Raw genomic sequence first — 23827 nt, 5'->3', positions numbered from 1 at the left:
CACCTTAGCACAGTGCTCCCTCTTTATAGTGCTATTCAAGGGAGCCTTAAACAAAGGGGTGTCCCAAAAAGGCTTTGTCATGAAAGTGCACTAAAACTTGCCATTAGAGTATTTAATGATGTGAAATCACATTATAATTGCATCTCATTAATGAAGAACTCAAATAATGTGAAATAGATTCATCAGCAATGATAAATTAAATTTAAAGCAATTTAATGGACTCATTACCATACCCATTTTATAAAATAAGGGGTATACTGAGATCTTTTAGAGTATGGGAATATAGTATCTGGTGCATATTTATTGGGCCTTAAAACAAATTTATAGAGGATACTATCAATCGTTTCACTGTACTGCACAAAATCATTCAGTATTAGGACTCAAAGTTGATGCTAGCAAGCTAACTTTTCAATAGCTGAAATTCTAATATGCCAATAATTTGCTTGCTAAACATTTCTTGCTAGTGATACTTTGTATTCAGATTTTCAATTTTATTCATTTAAATAAAATCATTGTAACTGGACTCAAATATTAAACACTGCTCTTTCACTGCTGCACTTTGTCCTAAAGCTACAACTCTAGTGCTTTCACATGATCTTTTTCTTTTTCATTTCATCTGGTGACATTAGTGTGATTGTCCCTTTCTCTTTTGTTTCACCTGTCAGTTTGTCTGTTGCCTGGAGAAAGCTGCAGACATCCACATTTCAGCATTCAACATATCATTGCTTTCCTTGAAACCTGCCACAGAAACTGTAGCCCTCGCTATCAGCTGTTGAATTTGTTGAACCCAATGACATAGTTGACACTGACTGATGAAAACAACAGTAATGACAAAGAATTAATTATGTTGTTTGTAATGACTCGGTGAGAGCTGACATAGTAACAACATGCTCATTTGTTTTCATTAGTTCCAATTATTTCTTTCCTTTTGCATGTCTACTTCATGTCCATCCCTGCAATATTTATATTTTTCTTGCACACTATGCAATGCAAAGCATTCTGCGCTTCAAAGTCACATCTTTTCTCAGTCACATAATGAAGTCCTGGCCATGCAGTGAACTATTCCTGAGTGTGCACTCCTGCACTTCAAGATGATCACTTGTTAAAAGGACTCTGTTGCTAATGAACTGTTCTTGCTTGGCAGAAACATGTGGAAGTGAAAGAGTGTGCATGTATTAAGTACATCATCTGAAAGGGATACCATGCACATGTCTGATTACCTCCCATGGATTCTGATAATGGCAGAAGTGTGATATGGATTTTTAACGTAGCTTTAACAATGTTTCAGTCATATTGCTACGATGTCTGCAGTGTGACAGTTTATAGTGATGCCTAGCACTGGGGCATCATGCCGCAGACATGTAGCATGATGTTCCACCCAGTCACATTATCCTGACACCAGGCTGACCAGTCCTAACACTAACCTCTTATTGCTGAGCGCCAAGTGAGGCAGCTGTTAGTACCATTTTTGTAAGTCTTTGGTATGATTCGGCCGGGGATCGAACCCACGACCTCCCGCATCCGAGGCAGATGCTCTAACCACTAGGCCACCGGAGCGATAATGGCAGAATGGCTAGCAGATGATTCAAAATCAAACTACACAACTCCCTCAATAACTTGCACGCAAGGGGGTCCACAAGGGGGAACTCATTCACCATCAAGTCACTGAAGCCATGAGACCAAATGTCGCTGCCATTTCTCATCTAAATTTACAAATTTTTGTCTGCATTTACATCCCTACAACTGAATTTGATAATTTATACAAACTAATTTCTGCCTACATCAATATCAGAGCCTTTACTCAAATTACTGAAGCTTTCATAGTTGTGGTTCTAATTGTGAAAACTCAGGTAAGTACTGAACAAAATCCACTGCCCCCATTTTTGAGAGTGGAGAATATGACCCAGTTACTTTAAATAGCAGATTTCAACCAGATCTTAAACAGCAACCATGTGATCTGACATAATGGTCATTCACAGCAATGAACGTACTATCTAATAGGGGGTTTTCCCTTAAGGTGGCACTATGAAAACCACCTCAAAATGGCTTATGTTTACATCAGGCATCTAAAGGCGCTTATATGTGAATAAGGTAGAGCATCAAAAGGCGCTTGCAGGAGAATAAAGTAGAGGTGTCCAAAGGCGCTTGCATGATGTAAAGGGTTATGGTATACTATTATTTAAATTGCTTTGAAGGTGGATATTATTTGATTTTAAAGTCTTCCCTTACTATCTTCATTATGGAGTTAATATAATTTATTAATTCATTATAAATCTTCCTGTCATTAATATTATTTATAAACAGAAATTGCTTATCTTCTAGTATACCGTATTTATTTAAAATTGTATTCTTTAACTCCTGTCTTTCTATATTTATTTTAGGTTCTATGAGTATTAAGTGATCCTTTGAATTCAAATGATTGCCCATAATCTACAATGTGGTATAACACTTACAATATGCCTCTTGAAGGCAGCCTCATCTGTCAGCCATTTACCGTGCAGTTATAGGAAGAGCCTGCCCTGTATGAAGGCCGATCCTATACCTGCCAAATTTTTCCAAAAGGGCCCGGCCAGTTTAGATTTGGATAGAAAAATTCTATCTTGTTTCTCCTGGGAGGCCATATCATTTAATATAGCATAAGTGTTCTTCCCTCTATCCCATATTCCTAAATTATCCCTGTATTTATATATTAGTTCAATGATTCTCCCACAATATCCAATTCTAATACTTTAGTTAATTTATTATTCAGACAATCTCTTTGAAAACCGAAAATCAAGCCGGAGCTGGTAAAGTACTAAAAAAACATCCCAGACAAAGAAAAACTAGATACAGAACAGGGAAACGGAAAATGATGTTTTTGTATTTAAAAAAATATGGATTTTTTACTTCTCTTGGAGTTGAAAGTTGGGATTTTTTTCTTAAAAATCGGGGAATCGGGAGATAAGTCCAAAAATCGGTATTCTCCCAATTTGTTCAGTAGGGTTGGCAGGTCTGCAATTGATCACTTGAAATGAGTTGACCTGACACTCGACCATGCTGCTAACTCTTGGATTGGATTTGCATGCCTTTTAACTTTTCATTTATTCCACCCCCTTTATTCGATGCAAAAGTCTAACTAACGTGGTAATACAATAAGGTCAGCTTAAAATTCAATGCAACAATACAAAAATACTTACGCAAATTAGGTATCAAAACACCATCGACACTTAATTAGGTTCTGGTAGACATAGCTATTATGGAAAATTGACATAATTCACATTTGAATACAACAGGGCACATTGAATTTGTGATCTTTACACTTAAACTGAACTAAACGATGTAACTAAAACACGCATTCTGCTTGATAAAAAACATATTTAATTGGTATTTATTTATTATAGTGCTGCCTCAAGTAAGTATTAGTGACATTTTCTTTGATCAAAATTTCAATACATACCATTATTTATGCTGAACCAAGAATGTTGTTTGGAAAGAAATTTTAAAAAAGACATTCTGTGGTATTAAAATTTGATCATTTCATAATGTTGATTCAAATTTCTAGATCATATCATCTGTTTTTAACAATAAAATGAGCAATATATCAAGGTTGAAATTACCAATTTTGATCATGATTTTCTTCATGTTCAACAAATTGGGGTCAAATCTGTGGTACTTTCTATATAAAACAAATATGGGATCTTGACTGACCTCGCATTATAAATGGGTTTGCGGGTTATCAGGGCATGAGTTATCAAGGGAGTGGTGTATATTTCCAATCCTCACACAGGGATGGTCCTGGCTTTTAAAAAGCTGTCGCCAAAAAAATCGCCAACCTCAATATTTTGTCGCCAATTTACAAAAAGTGTCGCCAAAACAAGTAGTGTACATTTTTCCAAGTGCTAATTTAGTCTATTAATGTAACAGGCAATGAAAATTACAAAAGATGGGTTAGTTAATACTTTAATTACAACAAGCGTTAACAAAATGTTACAAAGTGTTACATGAAGATCTGTCGCGATTTTAGGACTGCCCACTTGTTGAATGCAGTTTCAAAGTCTAATTTTTCACATCTGTACATGCTGATTCTCATTAAATTCTCGAGAGATGAGATGCACAGCTTATTTCTGATGTCAGTTTTTATGAGGTTCATCTTACTGAATCCACATTCACAGTCTACAGTGCTGACAGGTGACACCAGTAGTCTCTCAGCAGCCCCACCCCACCCCCACCCCTTTATGGCTAGCTTCACAAAACTTGTAGTGAATTTCTTCCTAAATCCCAAGAATGATCAATGAATGCTGTATAAATTTTCTCGACAAGTAAAATAGGATCTCCATTCCCGCGAATGAAACTTACACGAGTCAACACCTGGCAATATTGGACCGTATATATAAGCATAAATTCACACCCAATTTAGGGATTCTTTCACTCCTGTATTTTGAGAAATAAATAATTATTATTAATTATGCAAAACTGTTTTTTTGTGCTATTTCTTGTTGTGGAGTTTAAGTCTCTGCAGCCATAACACGGAATTGATGGCAAAAGGAAAAGATCAATGAGTAAAATGCTGCACTGGCGACAGATATAATTATGATTGAGATTTTTTCCATTTGCTTTGTATTTATACGTAGTGGGTACTTCAAACGTTATCAGTTTTCTATAAAGGTTCAGCGAAACTATTGTATTGGTATATGTAAAAAAACCACAAAAAAACACACAGAAGGATTAGCCATACAATTAATTGTATCTGTTCTATTCGCGTCTTCAGAAGTCGGTCAGTTGTAGGTATAGTACGGTAGCTTGATTGACTATCGCAGCATACAGTACTCAGCCCAGATGTCAGCATAAGCAGATTATGATGTAACAATGCACTGTAAAGATGGGGTCGTCAATACGAACAAAGGATCATTTGTGTAACAGATTGATTCCAATGCATTGCTTAGTCAAGTTTGTGGCTTCCTTTCGTTCTTCCTTTTAATTTATCCAGTCCAAATCCATGATTGTATGTACAAATTAAATAACCAAAAAGTATGTCGCCAAAAAAAATCGCCAGATGGGATATTTGTGTCGCCAATAAGGGAAAAAAATCGCAATTTGCGACATTGGCGAAGCCCAGGACGATCCCTGCTCACATAACAGTAAATAAATTACAGTACATTTTCTATCGTATTTTATTTTTAAGCGAATTCTCTCAAATTCATAAACTTTCAATGACCTAGGTGAAAAGTCAATGACTTTCAAGGCCTTAAAATGAGGTGTTTATTTCTCAATGACTTTCAGAGACACCTTAATGGCCATGTGTACCTTGCTGCTCCATCCTGAACTTGCTCTAGAATTGCTTGCCTAAAATTGCCCTGTTATTCAAGTCCAGCTTCAAAATACTGGAGGACTGAAAATGCAGTTTCACAGATGTCACAGAGTGAGGAAATCTCTCTAAGGGTAAAAGAAAATCCCTGTGGTTCAACAAAAATCACAACTGAATGGTACAATATACTCACCAACAACACAGTATGTTAACAGTATGATGAAGAAAATGACAAGCAACACAGTACCCACACTCATGCCCATAACATCTGAAGCCATGTTTCAGTGGGAGAGAGTAAATCAGGAATGTGGATGGAACATCTGCTCTGAAATGGAAAAAATTAGGAAGAATACATGAAACAAGCATACAATGAAATAATAAGAAAATTTACCATAACAAGGTTAAATATAATAAATTAAGTTTCATGGAATATTAGGGTAAACATAACAAAGAAGTAAGGTTCCATGTAACAGACCGGTGTGCGTGTGTGTGATTTGGATTTTTAACGTAGCTTTAACAATTTTTCAGTCGTATCGCTATGATATCTGCAGTGTGGCAGTTTATAGTGATGTCTAGCACTGGGACATCATGCTGCAAACATTTAGCATGATGTCCCACCCAGTCACATTATCCTGACAACAGGCCAACCAGTACTAACAGTCCTAACACTAACCTCTTAATGCTGAGCGCCAAGCAAGGCAGCTGTTAGTACCATTTTTGTAAGTCTTTGGAATGACTCGGCCAGGGAAACAACCCATGACCTCCAGCATCCGAGGCAGATGCTCTAACCACTAGACCACTGGATTGGTCTGGAACAGACAGGTAACCACAATGAAGAAACATGGTTCCATGAAACACAAGGGTAAACAATGAAGAAACAAGGTTCCACAGAACACAAGGGAGTTGAATTGGTCCAGTGACTAGCATGCTAGATTTGAGACCAAGAGTCTGCAGGTTTGAATCCTACCAAGTCCAAACCTGACCAGCTGCCATAGGATGTCTCTGGGAAAGGTAGTTTACTCCAAATGCTTCAGCACAATATAATTTTGCATGTGTTAATATGCTGTCAAGCCCCAATCAAATAATAAACCAATTCAACCAACAAGATGACACGCTACACTATGGTACATATATTCATTGACTTTCAAAATAGAAACACAATTTTACATTGATGTGGACTGTTTGACAGTCCCTGTAGTCCCCAAAAATTGTTTTCCACCACTGCAAAAAGTAATGTAAAATCAAGTTCATCCCAGCTGTCAAATGTGCATTTGACAATGACCTAAATACGAAATATAACAGAAACCATTTAAGTATTAAATACAGGTCACAGTAATTAATATTTGATGGCATGGTGTTGCATTCACTAACATTTGTATGCCAACAAAGTTTATTGACTCAGTGGCTAATAATACACACCAAATAACTGCATGATGGCAGAACTCATTTTGCATGATGGCAGAACTCACTAGTCACAGAAGCATGAAGTACTGGTTACTGTGACCCAAATTATGGATAAGCAACATTATATTTGTTGGTCCACATAGAGAAAAAAATGATGTAAATAAAAAGACATGGTAAGCCTCCTTTGTTATGAAAACGGGTAAAATGTGTGCCTTCATGTGTGTACCAGCAATTGTCCTGGATTGAGAATATTGGCATGGTCCATTTACAATAATATTTCATCTATTTTCAAACTTTACTTTAGCTTTGCTAACCTATACCAAGACACTTAGATCCATCTACAAACAAAACGGCATGCTTGTGTGCCCAAAGTAACCTTGATGGAAAATTTAATAAAAGTCCCAGTGACCCACTTTTTTATAGAAGGTGGTCTACTGACCTTATTCCATTTACACACAAAATTATTAAAGCAGACCAATGAAGCTTGAGAAACAGACCTAAATACACACATGTAACAAAGTTGTTTTGGCTGGATAGAAGGATGGATGTACAAAAAGTGTGTGTGTGTGTGTGTGTGTGTGATTTGAATTTTTAACGTAGCTTTAACAGTTTTTCAGTCATATCGCTACGATGTCTGCAGTGTGACAGTTTGGAGTGACGTCTAGCACTGATGTCCCACCCAGACACATTATCCTGACACCGGGACAACCAGTCCTAACACTAACCTCATAATGCTGAGCACCAAGCGAGGCAGCTGTTTGTACCATTTTTGTAAGTCTTTGGTAATGACTCGGCCTGGGATCAAACCCACGACCTCCCGCATCCGAGGCGGATGCTCTAACCACTAGGCCACCGGAGTGGTTGTACAACAAGTGTAAAACAACAAGAACCATCAACAAAATGGTAGTAGAGACCAACTTGTTGCCACTGCTGGAAATGTGACAAACACCTCACTTTCCAATCCCCGAATTGCAAAAACATTTCCCAAATATCTCCTCAAACTGCGATTTTTGATTATCTTGCTTACGATGCTTCAAATATTTGAAATATTTTTCTCAAGACAAGATAAATACATAAATCCACTTTTCACTTTAAAAATTTAACACCTGGAAACTTTTTAATCCTGAAATAAGGAGCTGAGGAATATTTTGAGAAAATCCATGAAATGTCCCAGAAATAAGGCAAGACTCCTCAAGTACAAGATTTTATGACTATTTTAGTCCCTGGTGTATGCTGAATGTACTGTAGAGCAAACAATCATTGTTTCTAAGCAAACAGGACAATATGATAATATTCAAAAATCACAACTTGAGGAAGAAATTTTTTGATGTTTAGTAAAATATATATAATAATAATCATAATAATAATAATAATAATAATGAGGACTTTGTATAGCGCCTAATCTTTAGAAGCTCTAAGCGCTTTACAACATTAGACAATACCTATAAGATAACAAACATAATAATATTATTACAAAAACAAACAACACAAAATTAGAAAAACATTAAAAAATAAAAAACATGCTGAGAATATTTCAGGTAGGAAACATTATTAGGTCTTTAAGTTTGTTCTTGCAGTCGAAATAAGTGAGTTTTGACAGCCCTCTTGAATGTGATCACTGTGTCTTTGTGTCTAAGTTCAGTGGGCAATTCATTCCATGTTGCTGGGCCCTGGTATGCAAAAGAACGCTGTTATATAAGCAGTTATTCCAAAAGTAGTAAAAGAATGTAAAACGCTGATTTTCAGCTTGTAAATTTAAATAAACTAGTTCTTATGTTAAGGGTCTAATAGTCTCTGCACCAATCAATTTGAACAATTTGCGTAAATTTCTGGCTAAAATCTGAACAAAATGCATATGAGCTTTAATCAAAGTTAGGTTTTTAACCAAAATACTATTCATTGTTTACAATAAAGAAAACATAAGGTCCAGACGATTTTCAGACATGATACTGTATTGAATTCAATTTTGCGAATGGTACAGGATTCCATTTTCATTTTTTTCACACACAAGTATAAAGATTAATTTGAAATAAATCTCAGGCCAATATATTTTCATCAAACAAAATGTGCCTCGTGTTTATGATTATTTTCAGTGTGTTAGTATTTGTATCATTCTCAAAATAAAATTTACTATTTCAATATTTTACAAAGGTGAATGGCACTCAGTTTAAAATACTTCACTACTAAATTGGCAATGCAAGATAAACATTATTGCATTATTTTATTTGTGTACAAAACATCAATATCTGATGCAAAACAGGAGTTTTGTCTTTGTAAATGCAGTTTTCAACTGTTCAAGCTACCTTAGAAATAATGATATCATATTTGAAACAATTGTAAATATCACATTTACATCTATGACAAAACTTAATAATAGTTCATGTTGTAAAAATCTGTCTGCAATAATGGAAATAACTCCTAACACCCTGTTTTCACTTTATTACTATTAAAAAAAAACAACTTACTGTATACCACCACACTGTTCACCTATGTATCAGACTGTGAAAAAGAAAGAAAATATGGCATTAGTGATGGTCAGGCAGTGAAGGAAAGAAACAAAACAAGTTGGGATGAAAACTTGACAGAAAGCACACAATAGGTGTCAACCCCCAATGGGCCTGTCTTTGTCTATTGAGGGATTTTGACTCTGGATTATATTTTGAAGAGAATTAATCAAAATCTAATATAAAATATCTCCATGCCCTAACCCGAACCCCATGACCCTAACCCCATGTAGCCTCTATACAATAGTTATTATGTGTCATTTTTCAGTAAATATAACTGACAGTGAAAGAACATAGAAAAAACCCTGTAAGAACCACCAACCCATCTTAAGCTACATGCAAGCTTTCTCACATACCCATACTGTCCGAGCCAAGACTTGAACCTATGCTGACATGTGTGATAGCAGTGATCAGTAAAGGTGAGTGCTTTAGACCATTTGGCCACTCAAGACCGTCTCTGTATAATGAAGTCTTTGTTCATCCAGTGTACAAGCAAAACATTCTTTTAGCACTAACATCAAACCTATCTTTAGTATCTACAAGCAACAACAAAAACATCCATAACCAAATGTAAATACAATATCAGCATTTGTCTTTATTGAATAGAACAGTACTGTCCAACCCGTGGGCCACATGGGGCCAGCGGGCTGATTTTAAATTGGCCGCCAAAGCTCAAGCAGCTATATAGTCGTTGCTTTTCAGTTTTCTGCTGCGGCCCTCTGCTTCAAGAAATACATTTTTCAGTGGCCTATGGTGTCAAAACAGTTGGATAGCACTGGAATAGAAGGTACAAACACACACCCCACCTCTCCAGAGTTAACACTATCTTAGACAGCATGTAACGTCAAGACCAACAATTGTTGTTTTTCGCCACCAGATATGTCAAATAAATAATAATAATAATAATTGGTCTAACACTAAGTTTGTCCGAGGAAACGTAGAACAAGAATATCATTATCCCAGTAATAATAATAATAATAATAACAAAAGGCCGATAACTTGTTGGTCCACTGTACTGAGGAAATGCAGAACAAGAATATCATTATCCCAGTAATAATAATAATAATAATAATAAAGGCTGATAACTTGTTGGTCCACTGTAAACAATAATAATAATAATAATAATAATAATAAAAGCTGATAACTTGTTGGTCCACTGTAAACTCAGTGCAATAATACCATCACCAAACTGATCAAGAACGGACTACTGGTGAATAATAGGTCAAAGAACACCGACAGGAAACAGAGAAGAGGAAATGTTTCGACAACACAAGGGTTCCAAGTGCCCGAGGCCCATGTTTCGTTAGTGGCGCCCCTATTACAGCAACAGTTTAGTCATTTGCCTCACAGGGGCTCCTATCGTTGCCTACTATTTAATTATTAGTATCATATTTTATAGTACATGACTGATACTTAAATTATAAGCAACAAGCACCTCCCCCCCCGCACACACACACAGTTTTAGTTCTGTAAAAGAAAAACTGTCCCGTTACAGAAATGTGTGGTGAAATACTATCAAAATTCAAGCTGCAAAATTAAAAGAAAACAGACGGCGCCCACCAGCTTAGCCTAGCCCCGGGGGACATCTCTCCCCCCCCCCCCCCCCATCGCACCGCAGCTTATCATACCAGAAACTCAAGTAAGGTGGCAATTTATGCGACAAGGTCCTCATCTTTAATGTAACCTGCCCTTGTCAGGGTACGAAACTGACTCACTGTCATACTTCCACCTATATTATACTGTAAATGGAAGGAAGTACGAATGTTATCGCGTTCATTGTTTCAGGGGACGTAACTGTGTTCTTTGGCAAAGTAGATATAGGGGCGGTCACCAGTTATTATGTACTTTTGAGAGAATGACGTATGTAAGGTGAAGTTGTTTGCATTTAAAACATGCACAGTGGAGAGAATGGTGACATACATCTATGCTACATTAATATAATTTGGATGATATTTCTTTGGATATTGTACTTTTGGAAATTGTACACGATTTAAACACACTGCTAACTAAAATAAATGCTCCCTTGTGCTAAAAAAATCAGCCTGAATTAGTCAAGTACACCATCCACAGCAGCTATTAAAATAGGGAAAATGAATTTGCCAGACTAGACAATACCAACTTCTGAAAGTGCAGTGAATGAATTATCCAAATAAATAAAATGTATAAAATTTTTAAAATATTATCGGTTCTTTTTTATACAATTTACCTATGAAGTTCAGGAAGTGAAAATGACCAAGTGGAGCTAGCATTGTTTTGAAAGATGCATATCTGGAGTAAGGCCAAGCTGTATACTCTATAACCCATATTACACCCATCAATCACATACCAAAATAAAGGGAATTAAAGGTTGTTTGAATTATACCTAAGATGTACAAGGTCTTTTGTTTTAAATAGCCAGTATAACCAGTGAGGAAAGCCGGGGAAATTCTTTTTCTTTAAAATCCTCCTTTTGCAAAATACGAAACTATAGAGCGCCACCATAACGGTACCAATTGCGCAAGTCCAGGTGGGCGGAGTATAAGGTGTAGGTACATTGCATTCAGAAATAAAGAACAACACTAGCTGTGATTGGTGCATTATGTAAGAGTTGTATTTTCTGTTAGGCTTAAATAAAAAAAGTTAAGCCTCTTGGCAATATGTGAGACTATGTTAATTCCGATCTAAATCATATTTTGTATTTTTTATGATTTTTTTAAATGTGGTACACATGGCTGAAACTGTGTCTGTTGTGACTAGATAACTCTTATCCCTGTCTAGTTCCAGCAGAGTTATCTTTCTTAAATGCACTGGAGTACCTGGTTTTGTCCTTGTCAAATCGACAATCTAGCATTGTTCTCTATGAAAGTGTGTGACATGCATGCTGAGGTAGGATAGAAAGTATATTTACTTCACAAAACACTAGCATTGAGGTATATGGAAAAACAATTGGTACCGTGATACCAGTAAGAACATAGTTCTTATCCCCTACTCTTCAGGACACGCGCAGAGGACTCTGGTACTAATTCAGTTCCCATTGTAAACCTATGCGAACACCATGATATTAAAAATTAATTAACTTCAAATTTTTGAGTACTCATGAGCAAACCAATATCTTTCAGTTTGGATGAAACCTGGATGTCAGCTTCTGTGTAGAGGAAAGGATATGAGCTGCAGCATTTTCTGGACTTGCATGTGTTTGAAACATGTGCTTCCAATTCCACACCAAAGAGTCGGGTGCTAATTTTAGCAATGAGTTTTCCAAACTCAAGACTGTTAAAGGACTGAAATTCCATCAACAAAATGTCTCTCTTTTATCACTTACAGCTATGATAAGTTCTCAGAAGATTATTTTTCCTAAAACATAACATATATTATTAACCAATTCTGGCCAACTAACCCGTATATACTCTATTTTATAGGCTGGTTCCCATTTTTCCATACGATTAGTGCCGTGTGTCCTATAACTTGTATGGTTATCATATTTAAAATAATAAAATATCTAATTTTGATCAATAAAAACAGCACTCAACTCTTAAACATTGAAGTGTTAATTATATAAATTCTAAACTAAAATCCGGCAATGACCGTTCGAACAGGGTCTACCGTAACATACAAGAGAACTTACAGTAGGCGCCCTACCTTACCTACATGATATTACCCGTTTTCGTTGTAGTTTGTGTGTGTGTGTGTGTGTGTGCTGTTTGGATATTTAATGCAGCTGTAACGCATTTTCAGTGATATCGCTACAACGTCTGCAGTGTGTTCAGCATTAATAGGTTAGTGTCATGACAAGTTGGCCTGGTGTCAGGATAATGTGACTGGGTGGGACATCATGCTACATGTCTGCGGCATGATGCCCCAGTGCTTGACATCATTATAAATTGCCACACAGTAGACGTCGTAGCGATATGACTGGAAATTTGTTAAAGCTACGTTAAAAATCCAAATAGCATCAAACATCACTGTTAATGTGGAGATAGCAACAAATCTAACGCAGAACAGGAAACCATTCACAGATGCACTGTTTTGTGAAAGAAACGTGGCGGAAAAACATCATAAATTCATGGATCTGAGAACATCTGCTTTGACATTTATACAGAATTCACCATTATATATTTTTTAAACTAAGACAAAATACACTGTCAATAGGACAAACACGCTGAACCCTTAAACAGCAAACTACCACTGCTACTACTACTACTATTACTGCTACTACTACTACTACTGGGGCCCAGAATGGTCTAAGGCGGTCATCGTTAAGGATTACTGCTATCTTACCTCTGCGTGGGTTCCATTGTCGGGCTCGGCCAATGTGGGTACATGAGAAAGCTTGCCAGTAGCTTCTCGTGTGTAACTGTCTAGGGATAATGGGAACTGAACATGGGAATATATCGTGGGCCTGTATAGCGTCATGGGAAATTGAACATAGAAGATGGAGATAACACAGACAAGAGACAAACACTGATACAACAATGTTTGGGGGTTAGGCAAGAAAGTCATGTCTTTTCGAGACCTATGAGGGGGCCTGAAAAGGGTCTTTGGCTTTATGTTAACATCCTTCCGTTAACATAGAGGACATGGCATTGGTCTTCTTCTTTTCCTCAAACTTTGTCTGACTTCCGGTCCGTAGATCATCACTCTCTTTAAACAGCCTTGTCTCTCTACATAAATTCTTCTTTTCCAAACGCCTGTATCCGTCCACTTGACAATGACCCACGATGATCTGACATACATGGGTAAGTCCGTACGGAACAGCATTGACGATATGAGAACAGAACATTCTACTATGTCCACATGATGGTGACGAGAACAGGTGAAGGAATGCAATGGACTGAGGCTATTTATAGCGGAAGGGAGGATCGAAACGGATTGATTTGGTTGACCAATCCAAACACGCGTTACAAAATTCAGTCACCACACGTCCAATCAGTGTTTGTCTCTTGTCTGTGTTCTCTCCATCTTCCATGTTCAATTTCCCTTGACGCTATACAGGCCCACGATATATTCCCATGTTCAATTGCCATTGTCCCTAGACAGTCCCATCCATGTTCAATTCCCATTGTCCCTATACAAGCCCATCCATGTTCAATTTCCCTTGACCCTATACAAGCCCATCCATGTTCAAATTCCCCTTGTTCAATTCCCATTGTCCCCATAGTGTATATACCCTGTTTGTAATGGTAAGTCCCCTTGTCCCTATACAAACCCATCCATGTTCAAATTCCCATGTTAAATTCCCATTGTCCCTATAGTGGATAGACCGTTTTTGCATGGTAAGTCCCCATGTCCCTATAGTGGCCCACTACACTACTATAAATTAATAGATGCTGTCAGTGCGTATGTAAATTACGTATACACACGGTAATTAGAACATGTAAAATATCTAAAGAAATCATAGAATCTCTATGGTACTTAGTTTTGTAAGAAAAATGAGGTACATTGTGTCATACTTTCATCACTATGAGCTATATCAAACTGTGCATACATGTTGGAGCACTTCCCATTTGAACCTTTATTTAAATTATAGACAACTCCTTTGCACATACGTAAAACAGCTTGGGTTCTTCTTCATATATGTGAAATAGTATTGATATATGTAAAATAGGAATTTATATTCAAACAACTTGCCATACATAATTGGTGCATAAACGTAGATCAAAGTAAACAATTAAATCGGAATTTGTTCTGAAGAACGAATTCAATTGAGGCGTTTATTAAGTTATCCATTACTTTTGACTAAATGTTGCTTCGCGGAGTGATTTCTCCGATTAGTCTTTCTTTATCGGTGTGACTGTTTGCCGCCATTGCTTAATGCTTGTAAACGAAACAGTCGACATATTTCTCTTCGTTGTATGGTCAAAAGTAATTTGTATTCTTGATCAACGGATTTCTTCGAGAAGTAGGGCTGTGTATAAACAAACATATCTGTGAAGGACGTTGAAAACAGCAAGGTCATGGCCGAAGTGCGATGTAAATATCGTGCCACAGTTGAGGTAGACAAAGAAATCAGGCAAGTGTTATTAGGACCACGACCTAAGGAATGATCTACGATTCGCAAATAAAACCAGATAGTACCTAGATTTATACAAAATGTACACAAAAACAATTTTTCCCAATGTTTCGGTGTATATTTGTCTTTAAGAACCAAAAGTTAAACGGGAAGAACAGCTGTCGTGTTCTATATAATCACGTTTACATGTATTTATATGGGGTCCAAGTCCGATATATCGGGTTACTTTTCCCTGTCTGTCAATGGTAAATTATTTCCGTGTGTATTCTGGTTAAGTAATGACTAACAATTTTCAAGTAATTAATTTAGTAGTCAATGAATTTATGACCTGGAGGTTGAAATCGCGTATGGTTTTCTTGCACATACAACGATCTTCGTAGTAAGCGAGCTATGGTTAATTAATGGTCAGCCACACCTATTGACCCCGTGACCTCTTGTCAAGAGAGAAAATCAGCATAATTACACAGATCTATTCCAGCTCTGTTTAGATTTTGTAAGAATCATTTGTGCTTGAGAAAAAGAAGGAAAAAAAACCAAACAGTTCTATGAATTAGTCCTACATGTAAGACATAGCACATTTTGATTTTGTTTGGGTGCTATGTCTTACTATCCAAATAACGGCCTTGTATAGTGTGTTCCGATGTTGTTGACATCGAAATGAGTAATCAAAGTTTCAGGAAAATCTCACACACTTGGCAGCCTATATCAACATTTTTCCACTAATTTATGTGCAATTAATATACTTACTGTGCTGTCTTTATCCTGGTGGAATGAAAATATGACACTAGCAAATGGATGCATTTTCACGTTCTGTCGATGTACATTTGAATTTGTTGCAATGCAGCGGTAGTCAAGGTATGCCGAAGTAAGTTCAAGTAGGTTCATGTTGGGGATCTGTTTTTTGAACAAAACGAACCGTTGCTTACAGTTCCAATAGGCATAATATATGTTGTATTCGTTTCGTTAAAAGTTAATTTTTCAATTTTATTCGATTTCGGCATTCTCGGTTTTCATCGCTTTCCAGCCAACTGAAATGTATGCCAAAGAAACTTGAAAACGGGTCCATTTCTTTTGTGAAAATTTGAATTTATTAGAGAAAAGGCATCATAGTAAGTAAAGTCTGACTAAAACATCATAACTTTACTTTGTAGAAAAGCGTCGTTATTTTAGTTGTCAGTTGTGTGAAATATTCATGAAAATTTTACTTTTGTAACGATGTTAGTCGACATCAAAACACACTACACAGCGCCATTAGTTAGGCTGCAAGACCCTGACGCCCAAAACATAAATATCAGCGTCGGGTCTTACAGGTAGGACTATTGTATGAATATGGTTGTTTCACCCAGTATCCAATTCATACCCCAAGTCATATTGGTAAGAAGTCATTTAGTACTTTAACTTTTAAGCCAAAAATGTTATGTTGAGGATTTATTATTTTATTTCATTTAGAATTGTTGTTATTGTGAATAGTGGCATAATTTGTCCACATTATATTTGTGTAGTTTTTGTTTTGAATGATTGACTCCATTAAAATTAAAATAGCTTTTTTTCTAATCATTACAAATACATAAAACTATGGAAGTTTGATGTTAAAAATTGAATTTTATCACCCCACTGTTATATGTGATGTGTCTGTCCAACCAGTTACGTGATGTTTAACAACTGGCCCTGTCATAATACTTCCAGTAAATTAAATACAGTGGTCCCCTTTTTATACGACCACCTTTTCTGCACCAGGAAAGTGGCCTTATAAGATGGGTGGCCTTTCCAGAGGGGTGCTAAAACAAATTTGTGAGAAGTATATGTAATGTAAGTAATAAGAAAGCTACATACTTCAAAGCATTTAATATCTTCGTTTAAAAGTAGCATTCATTATTAAAGGTTCCTTTTGTTGTAATAATAGACTTGTTTCAGCTGAATATACAATACATTAACAGTTCTTATTCTTGACGTAAGCTTGATATGTGAGTGGGTATTGTTGTCATGCACATTGCAAAACCATTAAAAAACGTCATTTAAATCTTGGTGCATACGTAATTCACTTTCCATTTGCTTCTTTTTTCCCACTGCTGCTGAATAACCTCCTTATTGGTTATGACGTCGTTTATTCAAGTCTTTTCTACATAAAATTGTTTGCCTATTTCCCCCTCCCCACCTCACCTGATGTTGTAGAGTAGAATAACCGACTTTCTTCGAAAATAATGTCTCCATTTACGTGATGACATGTTAATGTTTTATATGATTTATTCAGATATTGCCTACTGTATGCGATTTAATTATGCAGACAGAACTTTTGTTGAGTCGACGAAATGCCTTCTTCATAAAGGAAGCGATAAATGTGTTGTAACATGATTTTTGGGGTCTTTATCTGGTACCCACTTTTGTTCAAGGTCAAGGTTAATTTCTGTGTGTGTGTGTTGATGCACAAAATCTATTTTTAGCCTATGCTGACCCTGTTATGATCTTGACAATTACATCTGGTTGTAATCGTCAAAGAGAAGAACGCGACATGTGTTAAGCCCAAAACTATCATGATATTTTTTAGCCCATTTCCTGTAAATGTCCGCTTTTATAGGCAATGATATAATATTAATCATAGTGTTTCATATACTTCAGTCAACACTTCTTTCAGTAACGGACACTTGACATTGGGAGACATGTATCGATGATTGAGATACTCTGATTACTTACCTTATGTCACAGTATGAATAAATTATTGGTTCTGAATACATTTGAAGAAAAAAGTGGCCACTCATGATGGGAACATTTTCCATTTTTGTAAAATGCCTAAGTTGCTTATATCAATGAAAAATTGCAAATATGAAAAGCAAGAATGAAGAAGAATGTTTCTTTATAACTGATAATACAAAATACTGCTTAGACTTTATGAAAAGTGTCCCTGACTTTTCATCAATATCTGCCTCATTTTTTCCCCCAACAATTTCTTAAATGCCTTCCTAAAACCAAAATTCTCAACACTGGGCCCATCAATAGAAAGAGAGGCAACAAGTAATCTGGTAGCTGCCTCAGATGCAGCTGGATAAAAATCTTTGTTTTTGAGAGCTATATTAGCCATATTCTTTGTGCTTGATACAAACTTGTTTTATAAAGTTAATTTTCAATTTTTCATTGATATAAGCAGCTCAGACATTTTACAGTCGATGACTGGCATCCTTGTAGTGGCATCCTATGTTACTCAGTTAAGTTCAGGTTCAAAAATGTGTTGCATAAGTAAATAATCTCTAAAACACTAAGCAGTCATAAGTACATCTCACACTCACAGTTTGCAATAAACATAAATTAACGATATATGCAAATGACACTGAATCTTTTTGCTGAACTGTTCATCAGTAGAATATATCTCCTGGTCATTCCTTATTTCCTACTAATCACATTTAATTGCTTCTCCAGATTGACTTACAGCTTGCAGCTTGCTGCATTCATGTTTGAATAATGTCTTATTCATCATCTACTGACATGATCCACTGACTGCCACAGCTAGTGAAAAAAGTTGTTAAATGGCCTAAGTCACTTATATCAATGAAAAACTAAAATTTACTATGTAAAAATTCGTCACCAGCAACTTTTGTCAGTCAGTAAAAAAAATAGTGCCACTTACAAACTTATTTCACATTTTGCAACAAATGCTAAGCCTAGCAGAGTCCTTGGTTATTTGAACCAATAAGATATGTGATATGTGACAAAATAAGAAAATTCTTTAAATGGGTAGCAAATAGACTTAACATAAATTGTTTGTCTTTAATTACAAATATGTGATGACCATTAAAATGAAAGAATTCTGCGAAACACCAATATTTTCTTGGCATTCTGGAGATGGTCACTTATGACTGACATCGAAATGAGCCTTACATAACATTTACAGACCGGAAGTGTTCATTCATGTTACATTGTTGTGCATATACAGCTGTAGTAGTTATAAACATAACTGAAATTTTATACCAATTTATCCTGTTGACATGCCTGAAAGTAGCCTTAATATCGACATTTGGTCTTCTTACAGTGCATTTAAAATATTTATTTCTGACCAACCTGTTTGCAAATCACATTACTTTTACGGAACAAAAATGGCAGTCATAAAACTTTGTTACCTTTTAGTGATTCTTGTATATTGTTATATTAAGAGGATAGCACTCACATGCACCTAATTAAACTGAATTTAATACAGCATTTTCAGTCGAGGATTGTGTATAATTTGATTACTTCTAATTAACATGTGCATCTCACATAACATTTGCAGATTCAGACAATGTGGGTATGTGAGAAAGCTTGCCAGTAGCTTCTCGTGGGTCGGTGGTTCTTCCCGGGTTCTTTCTCCACCATTAATACTGGCCGCCATGTATAGCCTATCGTGTGCTGAAAAATGGTGTTAAACCATGCAACAACAACATAACATTTGTGGAACAGAATTGCTAGTCATAGTAATGTGACTTTTGTATATTGTCTATGAAAGTTACACAATATAACATTGCTTTGCATAAAATCAGATTTTGGAAAAATTTACATTGATTGCGTACTGTAAAGAGACTTTATAACAACAGCAGCATCAGATCAACACTTTGGACCAACAATTTTCATTTGATATCAAATGCTTAGTTCAGAAGTCACCCTAGGCAAGTTGGCCACCCCAGCAGCCAGTTAAAAATCTTATTATGGCTACTCCTTTTGAATGGATGGTTATATCTACATGGGGATTCCACTGAAAGACTTTTTATGATGTTTAGTTGGTCCTAAATGAAAACGGAGCTGATATGATGTTAAGTATGGCCACAGTGGCAGCCATTTTGAGTCTTGTTATAGCTGCTGAAATGTACATTTTTGTTGCTGCCAGTTATTTTGAACTCTGATGTGTATTATTGACATGCTTTTAGCAAGATATTCTGCTGTCACAGTGGATTGCACTGCTTAACGGTTGCCCCCTCGGACCTTTAACTGATACATTTTGTGGTTGTGGTTATATCAAATAACTCTACATATTTAGACTGAAGTTCACTGCCAAGGATTTATGCAATATCACATGACTGAATCAATTCTAATTTTACAGAACTACCACATATACAATTTAGCAAATGAAGTCAAGCTTGCATCTGTATTGAGAGGTGGATTATGGCACCTTAATCAAGTTTATGTTTAATTTACGCTGATTAGTGACTACATTGAAAACAAACCATTGTGGCACTGTTTTTGAAGTACATATATAATGTTTTTATACATCTGATATTGAAAAAAATCTACATCCATTGTATTAGAGAACAATTGCTGAAGCACGGCATGTGGGCTTTAAGCTATCTTTGGAAGGATAGCTATTGTGATAGGGTAACTTTATTTCTATCCTTAAAGGCCTTGAGGAAACATTGCTTCATCTTACCTTGATTCCACCAACCCACTTTTGTTTCAGTACAGTGCATTAATAGTTTAAGCAAAATGTAAACTTTTATGGCAAATCTCCCTCAAGGAAGGAAGGTAAAAAGTGGGGGGAAAAGATTTGTTTGGTGTTTAGTCAGCTTTGTGCTATTTTGATGATAACAATGCCAGAAGTATAATTACTGTCCATGGAATTCCTGCCAAAATGCACACATGGTTGTTGAATTTGTATTGTCCAAATGGCAGCAAATTATGACTTTGCAGACATGTTCATATCCAGTACAAGATGCACAGTCAGAGAATGTTAGGGGACTAAGACTAGCATTTGAAGGTCCAAGATGTGTTGAAAGCTCTCAGATCTCTAGAAGTATCTTTACTTTTGAAGGTAATTATTTATTTCCTTTGTTTTTAAATTTTAGTACGCAACAGAATGAGTCTACTCAGTGATAGTGGAATTTCACCAGCACTGCTGCAAGTCATAAGCCAGACCTTATCAAAAGCGCCACTAAATAAAGAGCAAATGGAGAATTCAGATCAATCGTCTAGACCCCAGAAGCTCATGTCACGCATCATACAGGGCATGAAGCAGCCCATTTCACTTCTCTCGCAACAGAAGATAAAACAAGAGCATCCTGAAAGACAAGGGGGACTTGGCAAGGGTACCCTGAATGATGTCAAGTCATTGTTAAAAATGAAGCTTGTTACACACAGTAGTACAGAGGATATGGAAGACTCTGGTGACTTGGATGATTCAAGAGAGGATGACAGAGAAGAATTTGTAAACATTGTCACAGGGAGTGCAAAAGATAGTGCAGACACAAATGTGGTAGACATGTTGACCGCAATAGCTACACAGCATCTGAAAGAATCAGCAAGAGTAGTGACAAGTGCATCTCAGTCTGCGTTACATACAGTAGCCTCAACCTCGGCTAGCACATCTTGCAATACATCTTCACCGCAAGTGATCATTTGCTACCAAGACAGTAGCTCAAATCCAGAGTTAGGAAGGAAAGTTTATGTTTCACAAGATGGGTCATCAATTCTGGGACATGGAGATGGTAGTCAGATTATTTTCCAGACAGCACTATCTTCAGATGATGAAGCATCAGAGAATATGACCAGAGTTATCCGTGTTTCAACAGATGAGGATGAAATGACCGATGTGCAACAGGTAGAGGTTCAATCAAGTGCATCGGATTCAGTGTCCATCAGCACAGGAAATCATTTGTCTCTTGAAGATCACAATGAGCCCTGCCCTATTTGTGGAGATGTTGTATCAGGTTGGTTGTGTGCAGTATAATTGCATGAAGATTTTGTTCATGTCTAATGTTTTTGATAAATGGTATAGTAAACGATCGAACAAGATAAAAAATTTTATTTTATGTTTGGAGAGAAACCCTTCTTTGGCTTTTTAAAATGCTAGCCCAAAGTCATATTTTTGTCGAAGACAAGTAATGTAACATGTAGATGAGATATATGTACCTTTGCAAGAGACATTGGACAATAAATCAATCCAGGGGTTGCATTTTTTGTTTAAATTCCACTTATCAGATATTTGCAAAACATATTTACTTGCTCAGAATAAACTTATAATCAGCCAGCTGTTATAGAAATATAGAAGTTAAGGATGCTAACCTCATAAATCTGATGATTGTTGTTGGGAACTTATTTGTAACACCAGTTGTAGCAAAATGAGACCAGTCTGTTTTTAATTTGGTAAGCATTTATTAGTATTGAAGAATGAGAGCAGAGTATTTGTATGAGGTTCATTAAAGTAAATTTGAAGTTTGGACTCTCAGTAAGTCTGTCGTGTTCATGATATAACATCTTTGTTATCAAAAAGAAACATTGGTCCTCTTTGAAGAAGCACACATCAGATTGAGTGATTGAAAAATCCACTTGACCACCAGGAATTTTCACTTGCTGTTTTGAGTAGAGTTGGTAATCTTTCAACCCTAAAACTTATGTCCATCAAATTTCATGTAAAAATCCAAGGCATTTAGGAAGATGACAGAAGATTCCCAAATGTAACGTATTTTTCTTCTCAAGAGCTGGATGCTTTGCTATGTGTACTGTTGAGTATATTACATGCTTAACTCCCTTGGCATATTTTTACTCTTTAAAAGACATGTCTACATAATTACAAGTTCTTACATTATTTCAAATGCAATTTTTTAAATTCTTTTAAATTCTTTTCTAAAATGTATCTGCTTTAAATATTTCGAATCCATTTAGTTGTACATTTGTTGAGTTCATTCTTTTGTATCTCACATCTAGACAGGAACAATTTTTAGTCAGCCATTGGCTGATATTTTTAGTTTTACCTGATCAGATATTAATAAAATCCAATCTGCTTCAAATTCCATTCACAGTGAATATCAAACAATATTTGGAAAACCTTAAAGAGAGGGCATGCCATAAATACAAATCCACACTTTGTTTTTATCCGAGTCCGGAGGGGGGGAAGGGAGTAACTGGTTTGATATGGTATATGAGTTCACTGAGGTTTTAAGGTCATGACATGACATATCCCCAATCTGATTAAAATTAGATTTCTACTGTCCTTAATGAAGATCTGAGAGCAGCCGCTTAGGGGTCATGTTCTGGTGACCTATGGTATTATCATAATCACATATTTTATCAGCCGATCAAATGAAGTCTTTGTATTTTGGAGACTGAGTAGTATGGTTGAAGCGCATCAATGTGTTTCGAATGATTTGATTCACTGTTAGATTTTTGAAAGCCGCATTTCCATTGGCTAATTCAAAGGTCACCAGAACATGATCCCTAAGCAGTTGCTGTCAGATGTTCACCTAGGACAGTGGAGGTCTGATTTTAATCAGATTGGACATATCCCTACACCATATTACATGTGTTCTTTCTTTTGATCTGGGACCAAGTATTTAGTTTTGTACTTGTATGTTATCAAACATTTTTTTGCAGGTTATCACTATGGTATATTCACATGTGAGAGCTGTAAAGGATTTTTTAAGCGGACTGTCCAAAATAAGAAGACATTTGTTTGTCATCGGTGTGGAGAATGTGAGATCAACATCGAGAACAGAAAGAGGTGTCCCGCCTGCCGATTTGCAAAATGTTTGGTAATGGGGATGAAGCTTGGAGGTACGCTTTATCAGAATATATCGATGTGTTAATTTTAACACCTGTCAAATTGATTTGGAAGTGTTTTTCAGAATTATTCCTAAGACTTTTTTGTATGCTGAAACAACAAAGATAGTTGCAGCATATTATAGATGTTTAATG

At 36.2% G+C, this 23827-nt stretch overlaps 2 protein-coding genes across 5 annotated transcripts in view; one reads left to right on the top strand and one right to left on the bottom strand.

The window, feature by feature from the left end:
* Positions 1–10972, bottom strand: part of LOC149780192 (cation-dependent mannose-6-phosphate receptor-like) — a 28215-nt gene extending 17243 nt beyond the window's left edge. Inside the window, exons 1-3 of one of the 4 annotated variants that reach the window (XR_016415027.1) lie at positions 10821–10972; positions 9154–9187; positions 5478–5609 (exon numbers count right to left, since the gene is read on the bottom strand). Coding sequence is in view for 3 of the 4 variants with exons in the window: in XM_089936947.1 (XP_089793073.1) it covers positions 5478–5562 (85 nt within the window). In the remaining variant the exon portion in view is untranslated. Of the gene's footprint in view, positions 1–5477; positions 5610–9153; positions 9188–10337; positions 10447–10820 lie in introns of those variants that run through there. The other 3 variants (XM_089936947.1, XM_089936946.1, XM_089936944.1) reach the window with 3 other exon arrangements.
* A 3962-nt stretch (positions 10973–14934) lies between these two features.
* Positions 14935–23827, top strand: part of LOC149780191 (nuclear hormone receptor FTZ-F1 beta-like) — a 47797-nt gene continuing 38904 nt past the window's right edge. The window contains exons 1-3 of the mRNA XM_089936940.1: positions 14935–15181; positions 20983–21843; positions 23507–23686. Coding sequence (XP_089793066.1) covers positions 20994–21843; positions 23507–23686 — 1030 coding nt within the window. The 5' untranslated portion in view covers positions 14935–15181; positions 20983–20993. The remainder of the gene's footprint in view (positions 15182–20982; positions 21844–23506; positions 23687–23827) is intronic.

Source organism: Sinohyriopsis cumingii, chromosome 16 (assembly GCF_028554795.1).
Source record: "Sinohyriopsis cumingii isolate HCF-2022 chromosome 16, ASM2855479v2, whole genome shotgun sequence".
In the NCBI taxonomy this organism is placed as follows: domain Eukaryota; kingdom Metazoa; phylum Mollusca; class Bivalvia; order Unionida; family Unionidae; genus Sinohyriopsis; species Sinohyriopsis cumingii.
This window is presented reverse-complemented; position numbering and strand designations above follow the sequence as displayed.